Genomic DNA, 22,007 nt, shown 5'->3' on the forward strand with positions numbered 1-22,007 from the left:
GACCAAGTAGCGCATGGTATGGCCTCTCAAGGTCCACTATCTCAAACCAAACAGACTCTCTTCGGAAGTGATCTTTGTCCCCAAAGAGGACGTCAATCAGGATCTTGCCGATTGGTGAGCAGGAAAGCCCAGGAACAATGCCGTGGAACACAGTCCGGCTGTTCTGAAGCTGTCTCTGCTTGATTCCTAACTTCTCCATGGTGTCCTTGTACAGGATATTGATGCTGCTTCCCCCATCTATCAGAACTCGCGAAAAACGCGCGGCCCGTTTGTCCATGGCAAAGGTGGCGTCCAGGACCAAGGCGTAGGGGCCCGGACTCGTCATCACTTCTGGGTGGTCAGCCCTGCTCCAGCTGATGGGCCTCTCAGACCAATGCATGAACTCTGGCGTCTCTGAGGCTACTGCGTTCACCTCTTGTCGCTGCAGCCGCCTGCTGCATCGATCATCAGCCACACTAGTGAACACCACGTAGGCTCCGTGCTCTTCAGGGTATTCATTTTGTACTGCACCGACTGGCCTGACTGCCGGCTGCTGGGGCGGAGGCGGAGGCGGCTGCCCAGCAGGCGGGGGTGGCAGGAGGCCATCTCCCTTGGCGATCCTGGTGAGCCAGTGGCACTTCCAGGTGGTGTGATTCGGCGGCTTCATGCCGCTGTGGAACTTGCAAGGTCCATCCAAGGTCTGCTCGTAGGAGAAGGCCGGCAACCAGTTCGGCTTGCCGCCTTTCTGTCGCTTGGGCGGAGGCTGCTCTTCTGGCTGCTGGGCTTCAACGGTCGCGACCTGCCGGCTGCTGGAAGCCGGCTGCGGGGCCTTGCGCTTGTTGTCGCCCTGCTGCTGTCGCCGGCCGGCGTCTGCCACCGGAGTTCTTGGAGCCCGAGGAGCTACTTTACCAGTCGTGCTGATTTGAATTTCCGTCTTCATGGAGGAGTCGGCCGTAGCGTACTTGTCCGCTATGATCAACAGCTCGTCGAGGGTTTCTGGCTCGTCGCAGAGGAGCTTGTGCTTGAGGAGGGTGCCTTCTCGGCACCCGGCTTCGAAGTACTCGATGGCCTGCACCTCGTGCACGCCCTCGCAGGAGTTCCGGAGCTCAGCCAACGCGTGAGGTAGTCGCGAGTCGACTCGTCAGGACCTTGCACGCACAAGGAGAGCTGACGAGGCTTGGGAGGACGCTTGTACGTGCTGGTGAAGTTGTGGACGAATGCTTCAGTGAAGTCGACCCAGCTATCGATGCTGCGGGGCTTTAGGCTGTTCAGCCATGTCCGGGCTGTGCCCTGGAGCATGAGCGGAACGTACTTTACCGCGACACGCTTGTTGCCGTTTGCTATGCTGACAGCCATGGAGTAGTCGACTAGCCAGTCTTCCGGCTTCATGGAACCGGTATACTCGGGCGTGTCTCTTGGGAGCGTGAACCCTCTGGGAAAGGGCTCGTCCCGAATGCGGGGCCCGAAACAAGGCGGACCCAGCTCATCTTCTTCTTCCAGCGCCAGGGACCGGTGAAGTCGGTCGATCCGTGGCGGGCGTCATTCTCTCCAACTCCCTCTCGGCGGCCAAGGTGGTCACCGAGAGTCGGATGGTCAACAGGCGGCGGGGAGACTCGCCTCTCCTTGCGGGGAGGGGGAGGCGGACAGTCGTCCCGTCATTCCACTGCTCTCGGGCGGCCATCTCGGTCGCACTCTATGGTAATCCGAGTCCGACTATGGCTGACAGCCGGCTCCTTATCCTTTCTTCCTCGGGCACCGCCAGTCGGCGTCCGAGACGTCGCGCCTTGATCTCGGTGCGGGTCGTCGTTTGGCCGCTGCGGCGCCTCCGTGCGGCAGCCGGCCTCGTTCTGCGCGGCGGCCGCGTCGAGGAGCCGCTGGACTCGCTCCATCATGAGGCGGCGTTCTTCGCCCTCGAAATTGTCCAGCTCATCCGCCGCCGCCCGGGCGGGTCGGATGTTCTCCGCTGGGGTGGCATACACGGGGCGGCTAGCCCCAAACAGGTTGGCGATGGCTATGCCGCGCTGCTGAACCGCACCAAGGCGGCTGGGCCCTGCCGGGGCCGGCGAGCCGCCAACAGCGTGATCCATCTCCCGCTGGTAAGCTTCTGACAAGCGTCTCATGCTGGCCAGCTTCTTCGCGCCTTCAACGAGCTGAAGGCGGCGCGCTTCTAACGTCTCTGCGTTAGCATCTTCCGGAATGGGCGCAGCTAGGTCTTGCAGCGCCGCGCCGAGTGAGTCGGGCGCCCCTCCGCCAGGGAACTCGTCATGACTGATGACCAGCACCTCAGTGACGGTGCTTCTGTCGCTCTCCGCGTGGGGGAGAGGTTCGTCGTAGGCCACCACGTTGGTGGGGAACGCGTCGACCGACGCCGTGTCGGAGTCGACTAGCATCGAGTCGATGGAGCCTACGGACTCCAAGTCTACGGCAGGCTCGCCGGAAACGTGGAGTTGATCGAGGAGGCCCGCGAGGAGGTTTTCGGGGCTGCCTGCGCCTGCGTCGGACACAGGTTCGTCGGAGAGGCGGACCTCGCCGACAAGTTCGGCCAAGGAGCTGGCTGCGTAGGCGATCTCAACGCCGCGCAGCGCGTCGACGCAAACTTCGCCTGGCGTGCCTGGCTGGCTGCGCTCGCCAGGAAGGAAAAGGGTTCCCGTCCAGAACAGATCTTCGGACGGCGGTGCACCAGGCCCCACGGTGGGCGCCAAATGTCAGGGGTTTGGTGCGACATATGCCAACGGATGGCTTATCATGGTGGGGGCGAGTAGAACGTCGCCGGTGCCTAGAAACGGGGTGAGGCGAAGACATGCACGCCGGCGAATCTTACCCAGCTTCAGGGCTCTCCGGGGAGATAACACCCCTACTGCTGCTCTACGGGGTCTCCGCATGATCACTATGGCCAAGTGTTTATAAGGTCGCTCCTTGAGCTGTTCGGGTGGTAGGAGAGTGCAAGGCCAGCTCTCTCCTTCTATCTGGTGTGGTTTAGAACTACCGGGATCCAACCCTTTGCATGGGTGCCCTGGGGGGTTTATATAGGCCTACCCCCCAGGGGTACAATGATAATTCGACTGGGCGCGGGCCCAGCCGTCAGTGCCTCCGACCTCCGACTTCTCCGCCGACTGCAGTCGGCGGGCCCCGCCGACTGGTCTGGTACGGAGCCGACAGGCCGCGTCTGCCGCGGGCGGGTCTTGCCGGCTGCTGATTACTGTAGTCGTGCTCCTGATGACGCAAGCTTGGTCATGGGGTCATGGCAACAGCCCCGCCGCCTGGGGGGCGATCACTGTGGCCACTCCCCATCTCTTCTTGATTAATGGCGCGTGGGCCCCGGGGGAGGGCTCGGCCGACTCCCCCGGGCCGACTCCCGACGGGTCCGACTGGCGGTTCTCCCGCCGACTCCCGAGGTCTCGCTGACTGGTGGGCCCCGCTGCCTCCAGGCCGTACATACAAGCCGTCGTGGGCGCAGGACCCGGTACAGTGGTGCTGATGTCAGGGCCGACCGGGCAACAGTGTCACGCCGCAGGGAGATCTTCCCAAGTACGGCGTGCTGTAGCCATGCCTGCCCTTGGTAAGGGGCGGGGAGTAGGCTTCATTGTAGCCACGCCCCTGCCCCGTCCCCTTCGATGAGGTCACGGTTTGTTAGAGTCGCCGGCCGACTCCCCAAAGCCGGCTTCTCTGGAAGTCGCCCCTGGGACTCGGCCGCGAGCAGGCAGTCGGCCGCCTTGCCGTAGACTCCCCAGGAGGTGGCTCTTCGCCCTGTGGTCTTGAGGGGCGCAGCCTGCCCCGATGTCTTGAAAGGTTATGGGGCACGGGTTGGCCTACCCGTGGCCCATTACTCCGATATTATTGGACCAGGTATAACAACCACCCGTCATATAAATCTCTCTCAACCCAAGCAAGTGTATAACAGAGTTAAATACCTCCGAGAAGTGGGACATAGATGTTTTTTTTGTTTTTCTCCCCACTATGTCGAATGATGTTAAAATCTCCCCCGACTAGATAAGGAATATTAATACTATGACACATGGATGACAGTTCAGCGATGAACTCAGGTTTCTGCTCGTCATGTGCAGCACCATATACAGTCATCAAGGCCCAGCTACAGTTTTTGCTCTTATCGAACAAGTTCAACTGTAGGGTGTATTTACCACACTTGGTCATAAGGATATCAAATTTTTCGTTATTAAGGACACAAAGAATGCCACCAGATTTCCCCCTAGAAGGATCCCATTCCCAATGAAATTTATGATTCGGGTCAATTTGTCTAAAAAAGGCAGGATTATAAGACTTCTTCATAGTTTCCTGAAGTCCAATAAAGTCTAATTCATTGGCATTAATCATGTCAATGAGGCAGGTGGACATGCCCTTTTTACCCACACCCCTACAATTCCAAAAAAACCTTTCATTTATATCGTTCGGGTTTATCTCTCGCTCTGGTAGGTCTGCCAGGTTCCATAGCAGCCCTACCCACCCCATTCTTCTGTTGACTTCTAGTCACGGGTCTAGTGGACTTATTAGGAGATAAAAACCACCACCGTTTTCCTGCGTTGATTTTTCTTTTTTTTTAGATTGAACCAGGATAAATGGTTCCTCAATATCTCTACTATCATCATCTCATGTTAAAGAGAGGGGCACATCATTACCCAACCCATCATTAACGATATTTTTTTGTGAATTAGTATCAATATTTTTGTCATGCAACAAATTTCTAGAGATTTCTAACTCACGCAAGATATCAACAGTAGCAAAGTCATCATCAGGGCAAAATAATATGCGCGTGGAACCATGGGCCAAGCTTGATGCGTCCCACCTACGAGCTCGTCGGAGCAAAATGATATCCAGACTGCTAAAACAGCGGACAGAATCCAACAAATGAAGCCAAGCGCATCAAAGCTTGGCCCATGTGGGCACGTCTGGGCTGCCGACCTGCCCGAAACTGATCGGTGGTTCAACTCGGATCGGAGAACCACCGCACACCCCATGTGCTACGGCCTGCGTAGATCGGCCGCTGGCTGCTGGTTGCATGCATGCGCCACTCGTGGAGCAACCAGTTTGGATTAACTAATCACTCACTGATGAGCCGCCCAGTGGTTCTCGAGACGAGATCTGGCGCGCAAACCGATGCAGATTCAGATCTCCTGCCCCTATAGGCGGCCATTATTGGATCCGACGTTACTTGCGTTTGCATTCTCCGGCACGGTCGGCCGGACGCACGGGACGCACGGCATGTGACGGCCTCCTCTACTCCTGCGATCCGATCCAACCACCTTCCCAACAGATGAGGCCGTGCCGGCACGAGCAGCAGTACCAGTCAGCTGCACCTGCACCACCACCTCCCAGCAACCGAGATCGTAGTACTACGTGCCCGGCCCTTCCGAACGGGAACCGACCGAGCCGGGTGGCTAACCAGAGCTCGCCGGGGCCTGTGTCTGGTACGAAGCCGAATGATTATGGCATGGCATCATCGTGCGTGGGCGTGGTCACCACCAGCGGCAGCCAAGTCGAATGTACAGTACTAGCCACTTGCCAAAGAAAACAAAGGCGCGGCCAGCCGAACGTACGATACGATGGTACTCTCCTGTGTAATACAGTAGCGAAAAGAAAAAGATATGTGTGTCCGCTGTGTGTGTTCCGGGGGAGCGAGGAAAGGCGGGCGGGGCGGCCATTGCGCCGGTCCGGTCGGCGCCCTTTGGTGCATCGCTGCGGCGGGCGTTGTGTGCGGAGAACCAGCCCTCCAGGGCAAAATCTGACCTCAATACCAGTTTATTACTCTCTTTTTTTGCGAGGGAGTTTTTTACTCCTCATATGAGATCTTCGGTGTTAGTCATATGAGATCGTCGACATTATTGCAGGATTAGACGGTGACCTGTCGCGGGAGAGGACAGCCCCGAAAGAGATCCGAGCGAGGGAGAGGACAGCCACCACGTCATGCCCAGTGCTCGAATCTAGAAAAACAGGAGAAATTTATGAAGGGTCTACCTCGCGCTGTCGTGCAAACTCATTTTCCAAGTGCCATTGACAAAATTAGCCGTCCAGCAACGGCTAGCTCCGGCGGGAAATACGACCCCTGATTTCTCGTCTCCTTGTCCAAATATGTTTTAGAATTAGGAGTAGTTCAATCAGTCTTATATGTGTTTTTTTTATCTGGCACAGAGAGACTGTGTGCCAGACACTATGACGCGACATGTTTCCACGAGAGTTTCGTGAAAAATTCGATGTGTCTACGTTACTTTATTGAGACGGCAAACCTGAATATGAATGGGTTGACAGTTTTTTTTTCTCACACTGGGGTTCAACGCCCGTCGGAAGTGAATTTTCGCAATCTCTATCAGATGGGGTTCGTTTATAAAAATATGCCCCGAGGGCTAGTGCCCAACAATCTCATTTAAAAAAATTCTAGTTGATTGAGATGATAATAGCTACACCTTGCAGACCGATTGTATTATACGGGTTGTATAGATACGTGCAGGAAAAATTCCCACGCATCTTGGCAGATGCTCTTGTTTTGCAGGTCAACCGTTCCCGCCAGAATTATCCGGTCCATCCAACTCACATCCAAGTATCTTTTATTTTATTCATTCAAGAATAAACGGCGGAGATTTGTCAGCTTATCGTTTTTAAAAAGTAAAGAAACATGAGGAACACTAGAAGCTTCTGATTATCCAATCAGCTTTCTTTTTTTTCTCGCCGTATTTAGGTTTGTCATGTCATTACGTTAGGTCAACCTCCAATCGTGCAGGCACCGTATCATTTTGAACATTTCCATCAACGATCATAAACCCGCATCTGCTGTTGAGTCTTACACTCGTTCATATCATACTACTAGCATACATTTCTACCAAAATAGGGGATACTTTAGCGGGTTGATTTCCTATTTCTTTCATAAAAAAGAAGTTATTCCAAGAAGAACATAAATATGAAACAATTTCTTCTAGAATCCAGGGAGGTTTTTTTTCCTTCAGATGATATTTGTTCTCTCTACATCATTAATACGAAGCAACACATTTTTCAGGATTCTTCCCCACAGTTTTTTCTTCCTACTTGCATCTAGAATATTTACATCCCCGTAGGTTAAAAAAAAAGGGTAAAGCTAAAGTTAGCCAATGGTAAAAAAAGAAAAGGCTAATCCATTCACTGATGACTGATCAAACGGCGGGCATGGTCTCCTGGCGAAGCACGTCGAGATCGGACGGCCCCAAGGACTCGTCGCCGAAGCCGAACAGGCCGGCGTCGAAGCCGTCGTCGCCCCACTCAGCAGCGGCCGCTGCGGTCGCCGCGGCGGCCTCCGGCGAGTAGGCAACGCCGCCGAAGGCGTAGGCGCCCTCAATCTCGTCCTCGAAGCTCCATATCTGCTCCCCGAACACGCCGGCGGTCACCTCCGGCTCCCAGCCCTCGGCGTCGTCCGACGAGGAGGACGCCGCGGCCGCCGGCGGCAAGCCGAGCTCGTCGTCCGAGGCCTCGAGCAGGAAGCCTAGCTCTGGCTGAGGCGGCGTCAGGTCGTCGGCGCATATCTCCTCCTCAAGGCTCCGCATGACGGACGCCAGGTCGCCGGCCGCCGCGGCGTTGGTGTCGTCGTCGAGCAGGTCCAGTAGGTCCTCGGGCCTCATCCTCTTGGCGGCTTCCGCCTCAGCGGACGAGACAACTTCAAGGTCGGCACCCCTGGCCCTCTTGTTGCTGCCGGCGTACGAACTCAGCAACAGAGACGAGGAGGAGCTCTCCATGGCCGATGCACAGACTACGCTTGCTTCGCTTTCCCTTTGCTTCGGGTGCAACGGTCGTGGAGCGCGCAGGCATATAAGAGCATCTCCAGCCACGCCCTCAAGAAGTTGCTTTTTAAGTGTTTTTTTATCCGCCGGCGTTAAAAAATCGCTCAGGGCGCCGGGCGAATCGTTTTTGGCGAGAAGAGCCGCGGGCCCGCCGCGTCAGCGACTCTACTCTCTTCTCGCCCCTTCGTTGTCCTCATCGCCTCGTTTTCCGCGACGAATCAATGGCAAAGCTGCCGCGCGCTGCCGCGCCGGTCAGCCTCCATTGATGCCTCACGGGCGGCGCAGTGAAGGCTGGGCGGCTGCCACGCGTAACGCGCCGGCCAAGCCTACCACGCGGCGTCTCCGCCTATAAAAGCCGACTGCAAGCGCGCCGAAGAGACTCACCCCGATCATCCACCGACGACGCGCTCATTTCTCCCCCTTTCATCCTCTCGCCGTCACCAGTTGAGAAAGCATGGCCGAGCGTTTCCCAGGCGGTGGCGCGGCGGCGAACGGATTCAGACGCCGTCATCTGCACGAGGACGAGGCTCGCCTCCTTTTCGAGGCCGAGTACCCGGTCCCGCCGAACATGCGGGTGCCCGGGGCATGGAGGATCAGCGCCGGCGGCGTGCCGGTGCCCCCGGTACCCATCGGTACGGCGCGGCGTGCGGAGATCGCACGCAACCGCTCGTCCCTGCCGCGTGCGATGAGGAAGGGGCCCCGGTACGTCCCCGACAGCCCAATCCGGGAGCTGTACTTTCGCCGCCGGCACGACGAGCAGCTCGAGGCCACCAACGGCGCCGTGCCCTCCGGTAAGTTCAACGCCGCCGGCCGGCGTCAGTGGTGGGGCGTGCCCGGGCGCACGTTGGAGTCTGTCCTCGAGTACATCGAGGGCGGCAACACGCCGCGCCTCGAGTACCCCGCTCCCCCGTCCTTCTCACGCCGCCGGGGAAGCTCCTGGACGCCGAGGCGCATGTAGACCTGGGTGTCCTCCTCCTCGTCCGGCGGCTCTCCCTGCCTCCACCTCCGCCCCGTCAAGCCGGAGCCCCAGGACACGCCTGTCAGCGCGCGTACCCGCAGCTCCGGCGCCCTCGTCGAGCCCAAGGTGGAGTCCAGCCTCCCCTTGGAGTACGAGGAGATAACCCGGCACGGCTTCTTCGACGAGGACGCCATGCGGTGGTCGCGCGACGACTACCTGCTCGAGGAGATGGTCCGGCAGCGCCGGGCCCTGGAGGAGATCGCCGCCCGCAAACGTGGGCGCGAGGACGAGGACGGTATCGTCGTCCTCGATAGCAACGACGACGACGCCCTCGGACCGTCCAGCCCGCCGCGCCAACTGGGGGAGGGATGCAGCAGGGACGGCGGAGGCGTAGGCGGGGGCGACGACAACGACGACGACGACGGCGGTGACTACACGCGGTTCTACAGCTTCCTCGGCATGTAGAACCGCGTGGGCGGGCGGCGAGGGAGACGGCGGGGGTAGCCCGCGGTAGTTTTTTTCTTTTTTTTTTGTAAAATATGTTTAAATTTGAACGAACTCGCCCGTGTTTGCGTTGTGTTTGCGCCGAATTTAAACATTTTAAAAACTCGTGAGGGCCGCGACTGGGGGGCATCACGCCCCCAGTGCGCGGTTTAGCACCGGTGCGCCCCCAGGGGGTGATTTGTTGCCCCTCCTGGGGGGCCAACGGCTGGAGATGCCCTAAATAATTAGAGATCGGTCTGGCTTCACAGACATAATTGACATACGAGCGGCCAGAATGATTTTGTTACGGACGCCTCTAACCGGCGGCCGGCTGCCCACTAGCACTCCATGGTGGCCAGCCGAAAAAGGTAAGTTTTTGTCTTCCTGACTCATATTAGAAAAAGTAAACATGTGCGGACATATTTGAAGAGGATAAATAATTATAAAACATCCATGTGAACAGATGTGAACGTATTTAATTTGTGTTTTCAGTTTTTAAAAAAATCATAACTTTCAAACCGCGCATCGAAATTAAGATCCGTTTTCACTTTTGAAACCCTCGTGGCGTGCTCTTCGAAACTAAATCCCGCATGGCTATGTTTTGATGAAAAAAATTTGTGCAATTTTCCCCTTGTTTTGTGCAACTGCCTAGCCGTCGGTGTGCAACTACCTGACAGGGATGTGCAACTTTTGTCCAATACCGTAAACATGCAGATTTCAATAATGGTGCAAAACTAACTCGTTCCAATGAGATGTGCAACTTCGTCTGTTACACAGGCCAACTGCATAGTAGTTGATCTGCAACTTTTTCCTGCCCGTGGATGTGCTTCACTATTTGCTGCATCGGCCAACAACCTAACAGTGGATGTGCAACTTCGTATACTGCCACGGCCAACTGTCTAACTGTGATTTGCAACTTTCTCTCATACCCCATGGATGTGTAGTTTTCCTGCTAGCACATGGCCCAAACCACCCCCTAGTGAGTTTTGCAACTTTAGTACTCTGTTTATATGTACCTTTTTACCATTCAACTGTCCCTGCCTGTGAGATGTGCAACTTCGTATATTGCCCCTGGCCAACTACCTAGTAGACTATGTGCAACTCTGTTTGTTGGTCCCGCCAACTGAAAATACAGGTCCACAATTAGAGAGCATAGGGAGTTGCACATTGACTAATAGGCAGTTGGCTTGAACAATAGACTAAGTTACACATATCCCTTGCAGGGGAGGTGGGGGTAGGGTGTGCCAATAGTGAAAAACTACGCATCCACGAGTAGGGGGAGGGTTGCACAACGACTACTAGGTAGTTGGTCGGGACAGTAGACTAGTTGCACCATATAGCACGAAAGTTGGCATCAAAAAAATTTCATCGAAACATACCCATGTGGGATCTAGTTTCAAAGATCTCGTCACGAGAAATCCAACCGTGAAAACGGATCCAAATTCTGACGCATGATTTGAAAGATATAACTTCTTAAAATTTTGAAAAATCCGAAATAAATAGACGTGAATCTGTTTTTCGTCACATGTGACAAGTCTGACCGCATTTAATGCTAGTAGTCACATGCACTAGCAGACCATACATGCATGTATGCATGCGAGTGATAAAGCAGCTGCTCGTTCTCTCCAACAAACGCGCGTGCATTTTTAAGATTTCAGGTTTTCTTACCTGCGAGCGCATAACGTGTCCTTGTCGACAAGTACAGGTGCGCAATTACCTACGGAACATGTGTTGATGCGTTCGTCTCTTCACGTTAAACAGAGAATACACACGCATGCAGGGGCACCTCAATGAGGAATCAATGGACCAATGGAGCCATGCGCATATATATATTGTTAGATTTTCTATTTTTACAAATATTATTAGAGCATCTACAATTGGACGCTTCAAACTGAGTCCAAACGCCGGACGGACGGACCGGTCAAAGAAAAAAAATGATACACCCGGCATGTGACCTCCTCCTCTCGAGTTGTCGTTGCAAGCGGAATGATTATGGCATCATGCATGATGAGCACCAGCGGCATCACTCGCAAGTTAGACGAACTGAGACCACTTGACAAAGAAAATTAAACGGAATCAGCCGAGCGTACGATCGCTCTCTTCTTTCTCTGTATGTGAAGAAAAGAAAAAGGATATGTGTCCGCTGTGTTCCCAGGGAGTGAGAAAAGGCGGGCGGGGCGACCATTGACGTGGTTCTCTCGGCTCGGTTGGCGCCGCCCGACCTTTGGTGCATCGCCAGGGGAAGGCAACGCCGTGGACCGGATCGGCATCGGCGGCACGCTGCGGCGGCCAGCAAAGACCGGCGACATCCACATGCGCCGCGTCACCGGGTCAGTCCCGTGGTAGAATCATGCTGCTGCCGCTTTGATCATTCGCACGTCGCCACCCGCCTGCCTCTTTCCCTTCTTTCACCGGGAACGAAATCGTGGCTCACACACAAAGTTCGCCGGCCTAATTTATTCCGCAGCGCTAGATCTGACTTCCGTTTCTCATACGGATTTTTGCCCATCCCTCAGACGCTACTGCACTGGAGGGTTCTCCTTCCGCATCGTTGCGTGGCTGCTTTGATTGCAGGCTTTTGTATTTTAGAATATCTACAGCCAGACGCTTCAAATCCGTCCTATAAATTCGGGTGGATGGCTTGGTCACTGACTGGTCATGAAAATGTGAACTAGACGATCGCCTTAAACAGGTCTTAAATGCCCAGGCTGATCGCACCCGTCAGGTCGAGCCAAACTATGGGATGGACATGGGGCGCCTGGTCGCGTCTGTCGGGTCGGACTGGCGCTAGAGTCCCAGACGAAAACAGTCCGGAACCCGGCAGTTTGAAGCTCTTCTCCTCAGTCGGACCGATGTCGCCGCGCGTGGCGCGGCTCCGACGGGCCACATGTACCTAGGCCGGCTATTTAAGCCTACCGCCAGAACTGAACGCTACCCTCCACATTTTCCTCCTCCCGTTCGCTGCCGCCGCCACATTCCACTCCCCGTCTGCCACAACTAGTAGACATGCCCTCACGATGTCGAATGAGGAGCTACCCATTTCTAACGTCGGAGCGCTAGCTACAGTTACTTGAGCAGATCTAGGTAAGGCGCAAGTCCGGATCATCGTGGGGCTATCTTCAGATGCATTGGAAACAGACGAGGAGGAGGAGCCGGGGGAGGATGTGGGGAACGCTGGGGACGAGGATCTGTAGACGGAGCAGCAGGCCATCCTCGACTCCCTCTGCTTGGAGTTGGCTGCGGAGGCTAGACGCCATCGTCGGCAGGAGATGGAGGAGGAGGAGATGTTCGCCTACATGTATGGGGACAAGGAGGAGGAGCCAGAGCCCTCCTACGCACCCGTCCACCCGGCATCAACGTCGTAGATATCTCCGATGACGAAGATTAGTTAGGGTAGTAAATAAATAGAATTTTTGCATGCTTTGTCTAGATCTAGGGTTAAAATACAAGAGACTTAAATATAGAGTAGTAAATTTAAGGCGTGATCGATCACTGTCCATATAAACGCATCCGGTCCCGTCCACAAATGTTTGAGAGACCGAATTTGTCAAGTCCAGCTATAAATACTATTACCCACAGTGATCGAGCCCGATAGGGCAAATTTCTGATCCCAGCCGCCCAAACTTCCCTGCTCCAGGAATACCGTACTTTCAACTCGTGAGATCCCCACCGCCACCGCCCCAATATAATATTTTGAATTCATATGAGAAATTCTAAGAACCACAGGTTACTCGATGACTCGAATCTGGGTAAGCTAGACAGCTTCGTGCTATACTAACCAACAAGGTGACACCCAGTTCACAGATCTTCAATCTTCAGTGTACACCCGGTTGTGGCAAACATCGTCGACATTATTGCACGATTAGATGGTGACCTGCCGTGGGAAAGGACAACCCCGAAAGAGATCCAAGCTAGGGAGAGGACAGCCACCACGTCATGCCCAGTGCTCGAATCTAGAAAGAAAAAGATATGAACGGTCAATCTCGCGCTGTCGTGCAAATTCATTTTTCAAGTGCCATTGACAAGTTAGCCGTCAAGCAACAGCTTAGCTTCGCCGAGAAATACGATTCATAATCTCTTGGCTGGCTGTCTCGATATTTTTCGTACTAGGAAACTAATACAATCATTGTTCAAAAAAGAAAAAGAAAAACTAGTTCAATCAGTTTTATATGCGTTTTTTATTTAGGAAGAGAAAATGTGTCCCCAGACACTTTGACACAACATGTTTCCACAAGACTTTCGTGACAACTCCGATGTGTTTGCATTACTTTATGAGGACGGCAAATATGAATATGAATGAGATGGTAGTTGTTACAACTTCCAGATTGCCTGTATTATACTGGCGGATACGTGTAGACAAAATTCCATGCATCTTGCCAAATGCTCTTGTTTTATACGTGTAGAAATTATCCGTTCCATCCAACTCACATCCAAGTATCTTTTCTCCTCTTCTAGAATATACGCTGGAGAATTATTGGCCTATCTTTTCTTAAATAAAGTGAACATGAGGAACACTAGAAGATTGTGATTTCCCAATCCGTGTGAGTGGGCAGTTGAATCACACATGCTTTTATCTTTCTTTTTTCTCACTATTACAGTACTATTTAGGTTTGTCATGTCATTAGGTTAGGTCAACGTCCAAAGTGCAGGCACCCTATCATTTTGAACATTTTCATCAACGGCCACAAATCCGCATCTGCTTTTGGCTCGTACACTCGTTTTCATAATACTAACATAATTTTCATCGACAAAGTAAAAGACACTTTAGCGGATTTATTTAATTTTTTTCATTTCATATAAAAAGAAAAATTCCAAGAACAACATAAATATGAAGCTATTTTTTCTGGAACATTGAGAGAATTTTTTTTTCTTCGGATGATTTTTTTTCTCTCTACATGATTCATTCGAAGCAACACATTTTCCAGGTTTCTTCTCCACAGGTTTTCATCTTGCATCTAGAAACTTTACATCCCCAAAGGTTAAAAAAGGGTAAAGCTAATGTTAGCCAAAGGTAAAAAAGAAAAGGCTAATCCATTCACTAATGACTGATCAAACGGAGGGCATGGTCTCCTGGCGAAGCACGGCGAGATCGGACGGCCCGAAGGACTCGTCGCCGAAGCCAAACAGGCAGGCGTCGAAGCCGTCGTCGCCCCACTCGGCTGCGGCCGCAGCAGCCGGCACGGCGGCCTCCGGCGAGTAGGCAACGCCGCCGAAGGCGTAGGCGCCCTCAATCTCGTCCTCGAAGCTCCATATCTGCTCCCCGAACACGCGGGCGGGCTCCTCTGGTTCCCAGCCCCCAGCGTCGTCCGACGAGGAGGACGCCCCGGCGGCCGGCGGCAGGCCAAGCTCGTCGTCCGAGGCCTCGAGCAGGAACCCTAGCTCTGGCTGCGGCGGCGTCAGGTCGTCGGCGCATATCTCCTCCTCAAGGCTCCGCATGACGGAGGCCAGGTCGCCGGCCGCCGCGGCGTCGGTGTCGTCGTCGAGCAGGTCCAGCAGGTCCTCCGGCCGCATCCTCTTGGCGGCCTCCGCCTCCGCCTCAAGGTCGGCATCCCTGGCCCTCTTGTTGTTGCCGGCATACGAACTCGGCAACAACAGAGACGAGGAGGAGCTCTCCATGGCCGATGCACACACTATTCTTCCTTCTCTTTCCCTTTGCTTCGGGTGCAGCGGTCGTGAAGCGCACAGGCATATAAATAGTGAGGAGATCGGTCTGTCTTGAAAACATAATTGACATACGAGCGGCCGGAATGATTTTCTTACAGGCGAGCGCATAACATGTCATTGTCGACAAGTACAAGCGTGCAATTACCTATGGAACATGTGTTGATGCGTTCGTCTCTTCACGTTAAACAAACAATAGACGCGCATGCAGGGGCACCTCAATGAGGAACCAATGGACCAATGGAGCCATGCGCATACAGATATCATTAGGTTTTCATTTCCTACAAATATTGATAGAGCATCTACAGTCGGGCATCTCAAACCAAGTTCAAATGCCGGAGTGGATGGACCGGTCAAAAAAATTATATACCTGGACGTCTCAAACCGGGCTCAAACACCTGGGCTGGCGGGCGCACCTAATACCTAGCCCGAATCTTGGGAGATATGAAGGAGTCCCGGGTGCGTCTGCCACGTCGGACTTATGTTGGGGTCCCATACGAAATCACTCGGAATACAAACTTTTTGACGGGGCGTCTTCTTCAAGGGGTGTGAATGTCGCGTGGCGCTGCTCCAGCTAGCCGCCAGAGGGCCAAAGTCCGGCTATTTATGCCGGACGACGACTTCCAGCCCTAGCCACATCCACTTGACCACTTCCCTCCATCTCTGCATCGCAAGCCCGAGCCGGATCCGCTTCCCTCCCTCTCCGCTCGCCGTCCGTCGAGAGCCATGGCCCAACAGGAGGTGACCACCTACTCTATGCTAACGCAAGAGCGGGCCTTCAGCTGCTCGAGGAGATTCGGGCTACGCACGAAGCCCGAATCGCGGTCGGCCTGCCTTCGGACTCCTCGGAACCGGAGAAGGGGGAGGAAGCGAAGCAGCAACCGAAGGCGAAGCAGGACCCCTACCCATGGAGGGGGCGGGCCGGAGGAGGAGACGGAGCCAGCTGCGGGCTTCGCCATGGAGGAAGCCCTGACAGAGTTCAAGGTCGCCCAAACGAAGGAGATGGTGTAGCAAGCCGCCACCCTAGAGTCCATCAAGTTGAAGGCCGCGATGAAGGCCAACTGGCGCTTCCTCCGCCAACAGAGGGCGGAGGTCGACAAAATCTTCACGTCTACTGAGTCCAGCGATGAGCCAGAGTTGCGGTAGGCGGCCATCTACCCAGAGCCCGGCAGAGAGATTGTGGACATCTCCTCCGATGATGATTAGTGTAGGGTAGGACATCTCCTCCGATGGTATGTAATTTTTATTTTTGATGGTTTATATGGATTTGAGGTATCAACTATGAGGTATTTGGATGCAGCGACGAAATTTGAGGTCCGTCCGGTCACTATGTACATGCTCTTTGATTGTCAAGCCAATGTTGAAATTAACAAATCTAGCCCTTGTTTAAACCTTTAGCACAAAATAAACCGGATAAAAAACACAAAATGGCCCACTTTGCATGACGCGGGGGCTAGGACGCCATGCTAGATAGCGCGACACTTTCGACGAAGGTCACTCTCGCGCCATTTAGCATGGCGCCCCAGCCCAGAATGTCGTGATACCTAGCATGGTGCCGGATTTGTTTGGATCTAGGCCATTCTGTGCTAATGTTTCAAAAGAGGGTTAGTTGTGTTCGTATTCACCAGGCCTCTGGCTAGAACCGAGGAACAGACTAAAGAAAACCTGCAAGCAGCAAAGAAAGAAAAGCTTCAGAGCCAGGCAGCTATGAATCCGATAACGACTTTGGCGGAGGACCATCTCTCTTGATGTGTTGCGCGTACCTGCCGCGGCATCGATCTTTCAGATGCGATCCGTTTCGAAAAGATTAAAATAATCTTTCAGATGCGGCAACCAAGGTATCTGTGTCTCTTTTCTGGCCTTTAATTCCCACACCCGGCATGGTCAACACAGGATTCGCTTGGGCAAATTGGCCTGGAGTTCAGAGCATACACATGGGCACACATGGCCGCGCAACAGCTTATCTGTACCTAAAACTGGATCATCGGAAGAAAGTTGCGTGTGAATTGCCCGGCAGCTTCCGGATGAAGCCGCAGCAAGTTCCAAGATATGGAGGAAGAAAAAAGATATATATACAGCCACGCTGGCAGTGAGATAATGCTACGGCTTTCTACGGAAGCTTAATTAGCACTAGCTTGTACTGATTGAGCTTGAGAGGAAAGCCAAACTGGCTAAGCTAAGAAAATCATTGTGTTGAACACATCTTATTAAAAGACTGGATGAGCTAAGCCAACTTGTATCACTGAATCCACCATTGCGGATGCTCTGCTTTTCACGGCAGAAATCAAGGGGAAATTTAGTGGTCAGATGACGCGTCATCATCATGAACAAGAACGGTAGCAGCAAATGGCAATGGATCAAGACATGGATGTCAAGTGTGGCAGTCAGAGTTTGATAGGGCCGAATGTTTGCAATGATGAGTAGGCTGGGCCCAAAATCATGGAATCGCCCATAATCTCTGGTCGGGCACTAGTGCTTCTCTCACGCTCACAAATGTAGGCACACAAGCTGCTCCCCCCTCATCCGTACGTACTAACTCAAGCACAAGCACCACGCCAGCACTATCTAGCCTTTTCTTCTAACAAAAGAGGTGATTTTTGTTGAGTCAATGTACATTATCAGGGATACAAACACACTAAGCACACGGTCACCAATCCAATGCATAGACACAAAAAAAATCACAACCGGCAAAGAGCAAAGTCATACGAAATCAGACTACCTAAATGGAGGAGAAAAGAAAATAAATCGAAGCGATCAAAACAACAAACGACGAGCTAAAATAATGTCCATCCGTACCAATCACCTTTTGCCATCACAAAGACAACGAAAAAGATTCTTCAACAACAACACTTTCGGGAGGGAACGATGCTCAAGCGCCGTTGTCGCCGGATCCAACCATTAAAAGTCAAATCCTATGCTTTTACCCTAAAGATAAAGTCTAGCAAATCCAGAATTACCTTCAACAAGTTAACGGCACAAAAGCACTGCATTGCCGGGTATAACCTGTTGGGTCGGACCTAGGGTTTTCATCCAAAGCTCCAAACTGGATACTCGATAAGCGCCATCAAATCAAAGTCATCATGTGTTGTCACCACCATTATTTGCAATGGCATCTTCTACATGCGTAGCACGGAGATACCACACAAGTGATGGCCATGTCACAGAAGTAGGTAGTCAAGATGCAACAAGTGTCAGTAACCACCAAAGGTCCAAAACGGCGACCGTCGCACATGAGATGAGGATTGGCGAGTGACGAAGGTCATCGATGCCGCCGGACAGACGGGAGTCCCGCGCCATCCACATACTCTGTCGTCCTCGTATGTGACTATAAAATTGGTCGTCTAAACATACTCATTATTGTCGTCAGATGTAAAGGTCCAAGACCCTCTAACATGTTGCGACGACCACCTAGCAGTGCAGGACCATGATGCCATACGTGCGCCCAAGTGAAGGACCGTCTCGTTGGGATGCAGAAGGTCGTTGATGCCGCCCGTCTACATGTTGAGGAACGTAGCAGAAATTCAAAATTTTGTACGCATCACCAAGATCAATCTATGGAGTGATCTGGCAACGAGGGGAAGGAGAGTGCATCTACATACCCTTATAGATCGCTAAGCGGAAGCGTTCAAGTGAACGGGGTTGATGGAGTCGTACTCGTCGTGATCCAAATCACCGATGATCCTAGTGCCGAACGGACGGCACCTCCGTGTTCAACACACGTACAGCCCGGTGACGTCTCCTACGCCTTGATCCAGCAAGGGGAGAAGGAGAGGTTGGGGAAGACTCCATCCAGCAGCAGCACGACGGCGTGGTGGTGGTGGAGGAGCGCGGGACTCCAGCAGGGCTTCGCCAAGCACTACGAGAGACGAGGAGGGAAAGGGGTAGGGCTGCGCCAACAGGGAGAGCAAATCACATGTGTTGGGCAGCCCCAAACCTCAAGTATATATAGGGGAAGGGGAGGGGCTGCGCCCCCACCTAGGGTTCCCTCCCTAGGGGTGACGGCAGCCCCCAGATCCCATCTGGGTGGCGGCCACAAGGGGGAGAGGGGGAGGCGCACCTGGGGTGGGCCTTAGGGCCCATCTGCCCTAGGGTTTGCCCCCTTCCCCTCTTGGAGGCGCCTTGGGCCTTGGTGGGGGGCGCACCAGCCCACCTGGGGCTGGTCCCCTCCTACACTTGGCCCATGCAGCCCTCCAGGGCTGGTGGCCCCACTTGGTGGACCACCGGGACCCTCTCGGTGGTCCCGGTACATTACCGATAAAACCCGAAACTTTTCCGGCGGCCAAAACAGGACTTCCCATATATAAATCTTTACCTCCGGACCATTCTGGAACTCCTCGTGACGTCCGGGATCTCATCCGGGACTCCGAACAACATTCGGTAACCACATATATCTATTCCCTATAACCCTAGCGTCATCGAACCTTAAGTGTGTAGACCCTACGGGTTCGGGAACCATGCAGACATGACCGAGACAACTCTCCGGTCAATAACCAACAACGGGATCTGGATACCCATGTTGGCTCCCACATGTTCCACGATGACCTCATCAGATGAACCACGATGTCAAGGATTCAATCAATCCCGTATACAATTCCCTTTGTCTAGCGGTACGATACTTGCCCGAGATTCGATTATCGGTATCCCGATACCTTGTTCAATCTCGTTACCGGCAAGTCCCTTTACTCGTTCCGTAACACATCATCCCGTGATCAACTCCTTGGTTACATTGTGCACATTATGATGATGTCCTACCGAGTGGGCCCAGAGATACCTCTCCGTTACACGGAGTGACAAATCCCAGTCTCGATTCATGCCAACCCAACAGACACTTTCGGAGATACCTGTAGTGTACCTTTATAGCCAACCAGTTACGTTGTGACGTTTAGCACACCCAAAGCACTCCTACGGTATCCGGGAGTTGCACAATCTCATGGTCTAAGGAAATGACACTTGACATTAGAAAATCTTTAGCATACGAACAACACGATCTTTGTGCTAGGCTTAGGATTGGGTCTTGTCCATCACATCATTCTCCTAACGATGTGATCCCGTTATCAACGACATCCAATGTCCATGGTCAGAAAACCGTAACCATCTATTGATCAACGAGCTAGTCAACTAGAGGCTTACTAGGGACATGTTGTTGTCTATGTATCCACACATTTATCTGAGTTTCCTATCAATACAATTCTAGCATGGATAATAAACGATTATCATGAACAAGGAAATATAATAATAACCAATTTATTATTGCCTCTAGGGCATATTTCCAACAGTCTCCCACTTGCACTAGAGTCAATAATCTAGTTCACATCGCCATGTGATTAACACTCATAGGTCACATCGCCATGTGACCAACATCCAAGAGTCTACTAGACTCAATGATCTAGTTCACATCACTATGTGATAAACACTCAAAGAGTTTTGGGTTTGATCATGTTATGCTGCGAGAGAGGTTGTAGTCAACGGGTCTTGCCATATTCAGATCCCTATGTATTTCGCAAAACTTTATATCGTAGATGCTGCTGCCACGTTCCACTTGGAGCTATTCCAAATTGTTGCTCCATTATACGTATCCGGTATCTCTACTCAGAGCTATCCGGATAGGTGTTAAGCTTGCATCGACGTAACTCTTTACGTCGAACTCTTTATCACCTCCATAACCGAGAAACATTTCCTTATTCCTCTAAGGATAATTTTGACCGCTATCTGGTGATCTACTCCTAGATCACCTTTGTACCCTCTTGCCAGACATGTGGCAAGGCACACATCAGGTGTGGTACTCAGCATGGCATACCGTATAGAGCCTATGACAAGATCATAGGGGACGACCTTCGTCCTTCCTCTTTCTTCTGCCGTGGTCAATCTTTGAGTCTTACTCAACTTCACACCTTACAACTCAGGTAACAACCCCTTCCTTGACTCATCTATTTTGAACTCTGAGTGAGTCCTGGATTAGGGGGTGTTCGGGTAGCCGGACTATACCTTCAGCCGGACTCCTGGACTATGAAGATACAAGATTGAAGACTTCGTCCCGTGTCCGGATGGGACTTTCCTTGGCGTGGAAGGCAAGCTTGGCGATGCGGATATTCAAGATCTCCTACCATTGTAACCGACTTTATGTAACCCTAACCCTATCCGGTGTCTATATAAACCAGAGGGTTGTAGTCCGTAGGCAATCAACTCCATACACAACAATCATACCATAGGCTAGCTTCTAGGGTTTAGCCTCCTTGATCTCGTGGTAGATCTACTCTTGTACTACCCATATCATCAATATTAATCAAGCAGGAGTAGGGTATTACCTCCATCGAGAGGGCCCGAACCTGGGTAAAAAACATCTTGTCCCTTGTCTCCTGTTACCATCCGGCCTTGACGCACAGTTCGGGGCCCCCTACCCGAGATCCGCCGGTTTTGACACCGACATTGGTGCTTTCATTGAGAGTTCCTCTGTGTCGTCGCCTTTAGGCCCGATGGCTCCTTTGATCATCAACGACGATACGGTTCAGGGTGAAACTTTTCTTCCCGGATAGATCATCGTCTTCGGCGGCTTCGCTCTGCGGGCCAATTCACTCGGCCACCAGGAGCAGATCGAAAGCTACGCCCCTGGCCATCAGGTCAGGTTTGGAAGCCTAAACTACACGGCTGACATCCACGGGGACTTGATCTTCGACGGATTCGAGCCACAGCCAAGCGCGCCGCACTGTCTCGATGGGCATGATATAGCTCTGCCGCCGAACAGCAACTTGGAGGCCGCATACGCATCGGTTTCGACCATTGATTAGGAGCATACTGCGCCGATCGAGGATCAGCGGTTAGACGCTGCCTCAGGGGCTGCGATCTCAGAGGCGATCGAGCCGAACTCCAGCCCCGCACTCCGCATGGCCCGTGACTCCGAGGATCCGGACTCCTCCCCGGACTCCGAACCCCCCGCGCCCCTGCGAATCGAATCCGATTGGGCGCCGATAATGGAGTTCACCGCCGCAGACATCTTTCAGCATTCGCCTTTTTGCGACATCCTGAACTCTCTTAAGTCTCTCTCTTTATCAGGAGAGCCCTGGCCGGACTACGGTCAGCGAGGGTGGGATACGGACGATAAGGAAATTCAAAGCCCACCCACCACCCACTTTGTAGCCACTGTCGACGATCTAACCGACATGCTTGACTTC

At 53.0% G+C, this 22,007-nt stretch overlaps 2 protein-coding genes across 3 annotated transcripts; both read right to left on the bottom strand.

The window, feature by feature from the left end:
- Positions 1-4,644: 4,644 nt before the first annotated feature.
- On the bottom strand, positions 4,645-7,801 carry LOC125547696 (uncharacterized). Of its 2 annotated transcripts, XM_087516490.1 has the most exons (2): positions 7,254-7,776; positions 4,645-4,962 (listed from the first exon to the last, which is right to left on the bottom strand). In XM_087516490.1, the coding sequence occupies exons 1-2, from the start codon at positions 7,689-7,691 to the stop codon at positions 4,858-4,860; spliced, it is 543 nt and encodes a 180-aa protein (XP_087372616.1). In that variant the 5' UTR covers positions 7,692-7,776; the 3' UTR covers positions 4,645-4,857. The 2 variants fall into 2 exon arrangements, with proteins under 2 accessions (XP_087372616.1, XP_048567455.2); XM_048711498.2 differs by lacking the exon at positions 4,645-4,962 and having other exon boundaries at positions 6,890-7,801.
- Positions 7,802-13,991: 6,190 nt separating this feature from the next.
- LOC125547697 (uncharacterized) lies at positions 13,992-14,861 on the bottom strand. The gene has a single exon (XM_048711499.2). The coding sequence runs from the start codon at positions 14,791-14,793 to the stop codon at positions 14,227-14,229; it is 567 nt and encodes a 188-aa protein (XP_048567456.1). The 5' UTR covers positions 14,794-14,861; the 3' UTR covers positions 13,992-14,226.
- Positions 14,862-22,007: the final 7,146 nt, after the last annotated feature.

Source organism: Triticum urartu, chromosome 3A (genome assembly GCF_056163025.1).
Source record: "Triticum urartu cultivar PI428250 chromosome 3A, HENAU_Tu73, whole genome shotgun sequence".
NCBI classification, from domain to species: domain Eukaryota; kingdom Viridiplantae; phylum Streptophyta; class Magnoliopsida; order Poales; family Poaceae; genus Triticum; species Triticum urartu.

What these genes read in the sequence shown, in the direction of transcription:
- LOC125547696 (XM_048711498.2), bottom strand. Translation starts at nt 7,691, where the DNA reads ATGGAGAGCTCCTCCTCGTCTCTGTTGCTGAGTTCGTACGCCGGCAGC.
- LOC125547697 (XM_048711499.2), bottom strand. Translation starts at nt 14,793, where the DNA reads ATGGAGAGCTCCTCCTCGTCTCTGTTGTTGCCGAGTTCGTATGCCGGC.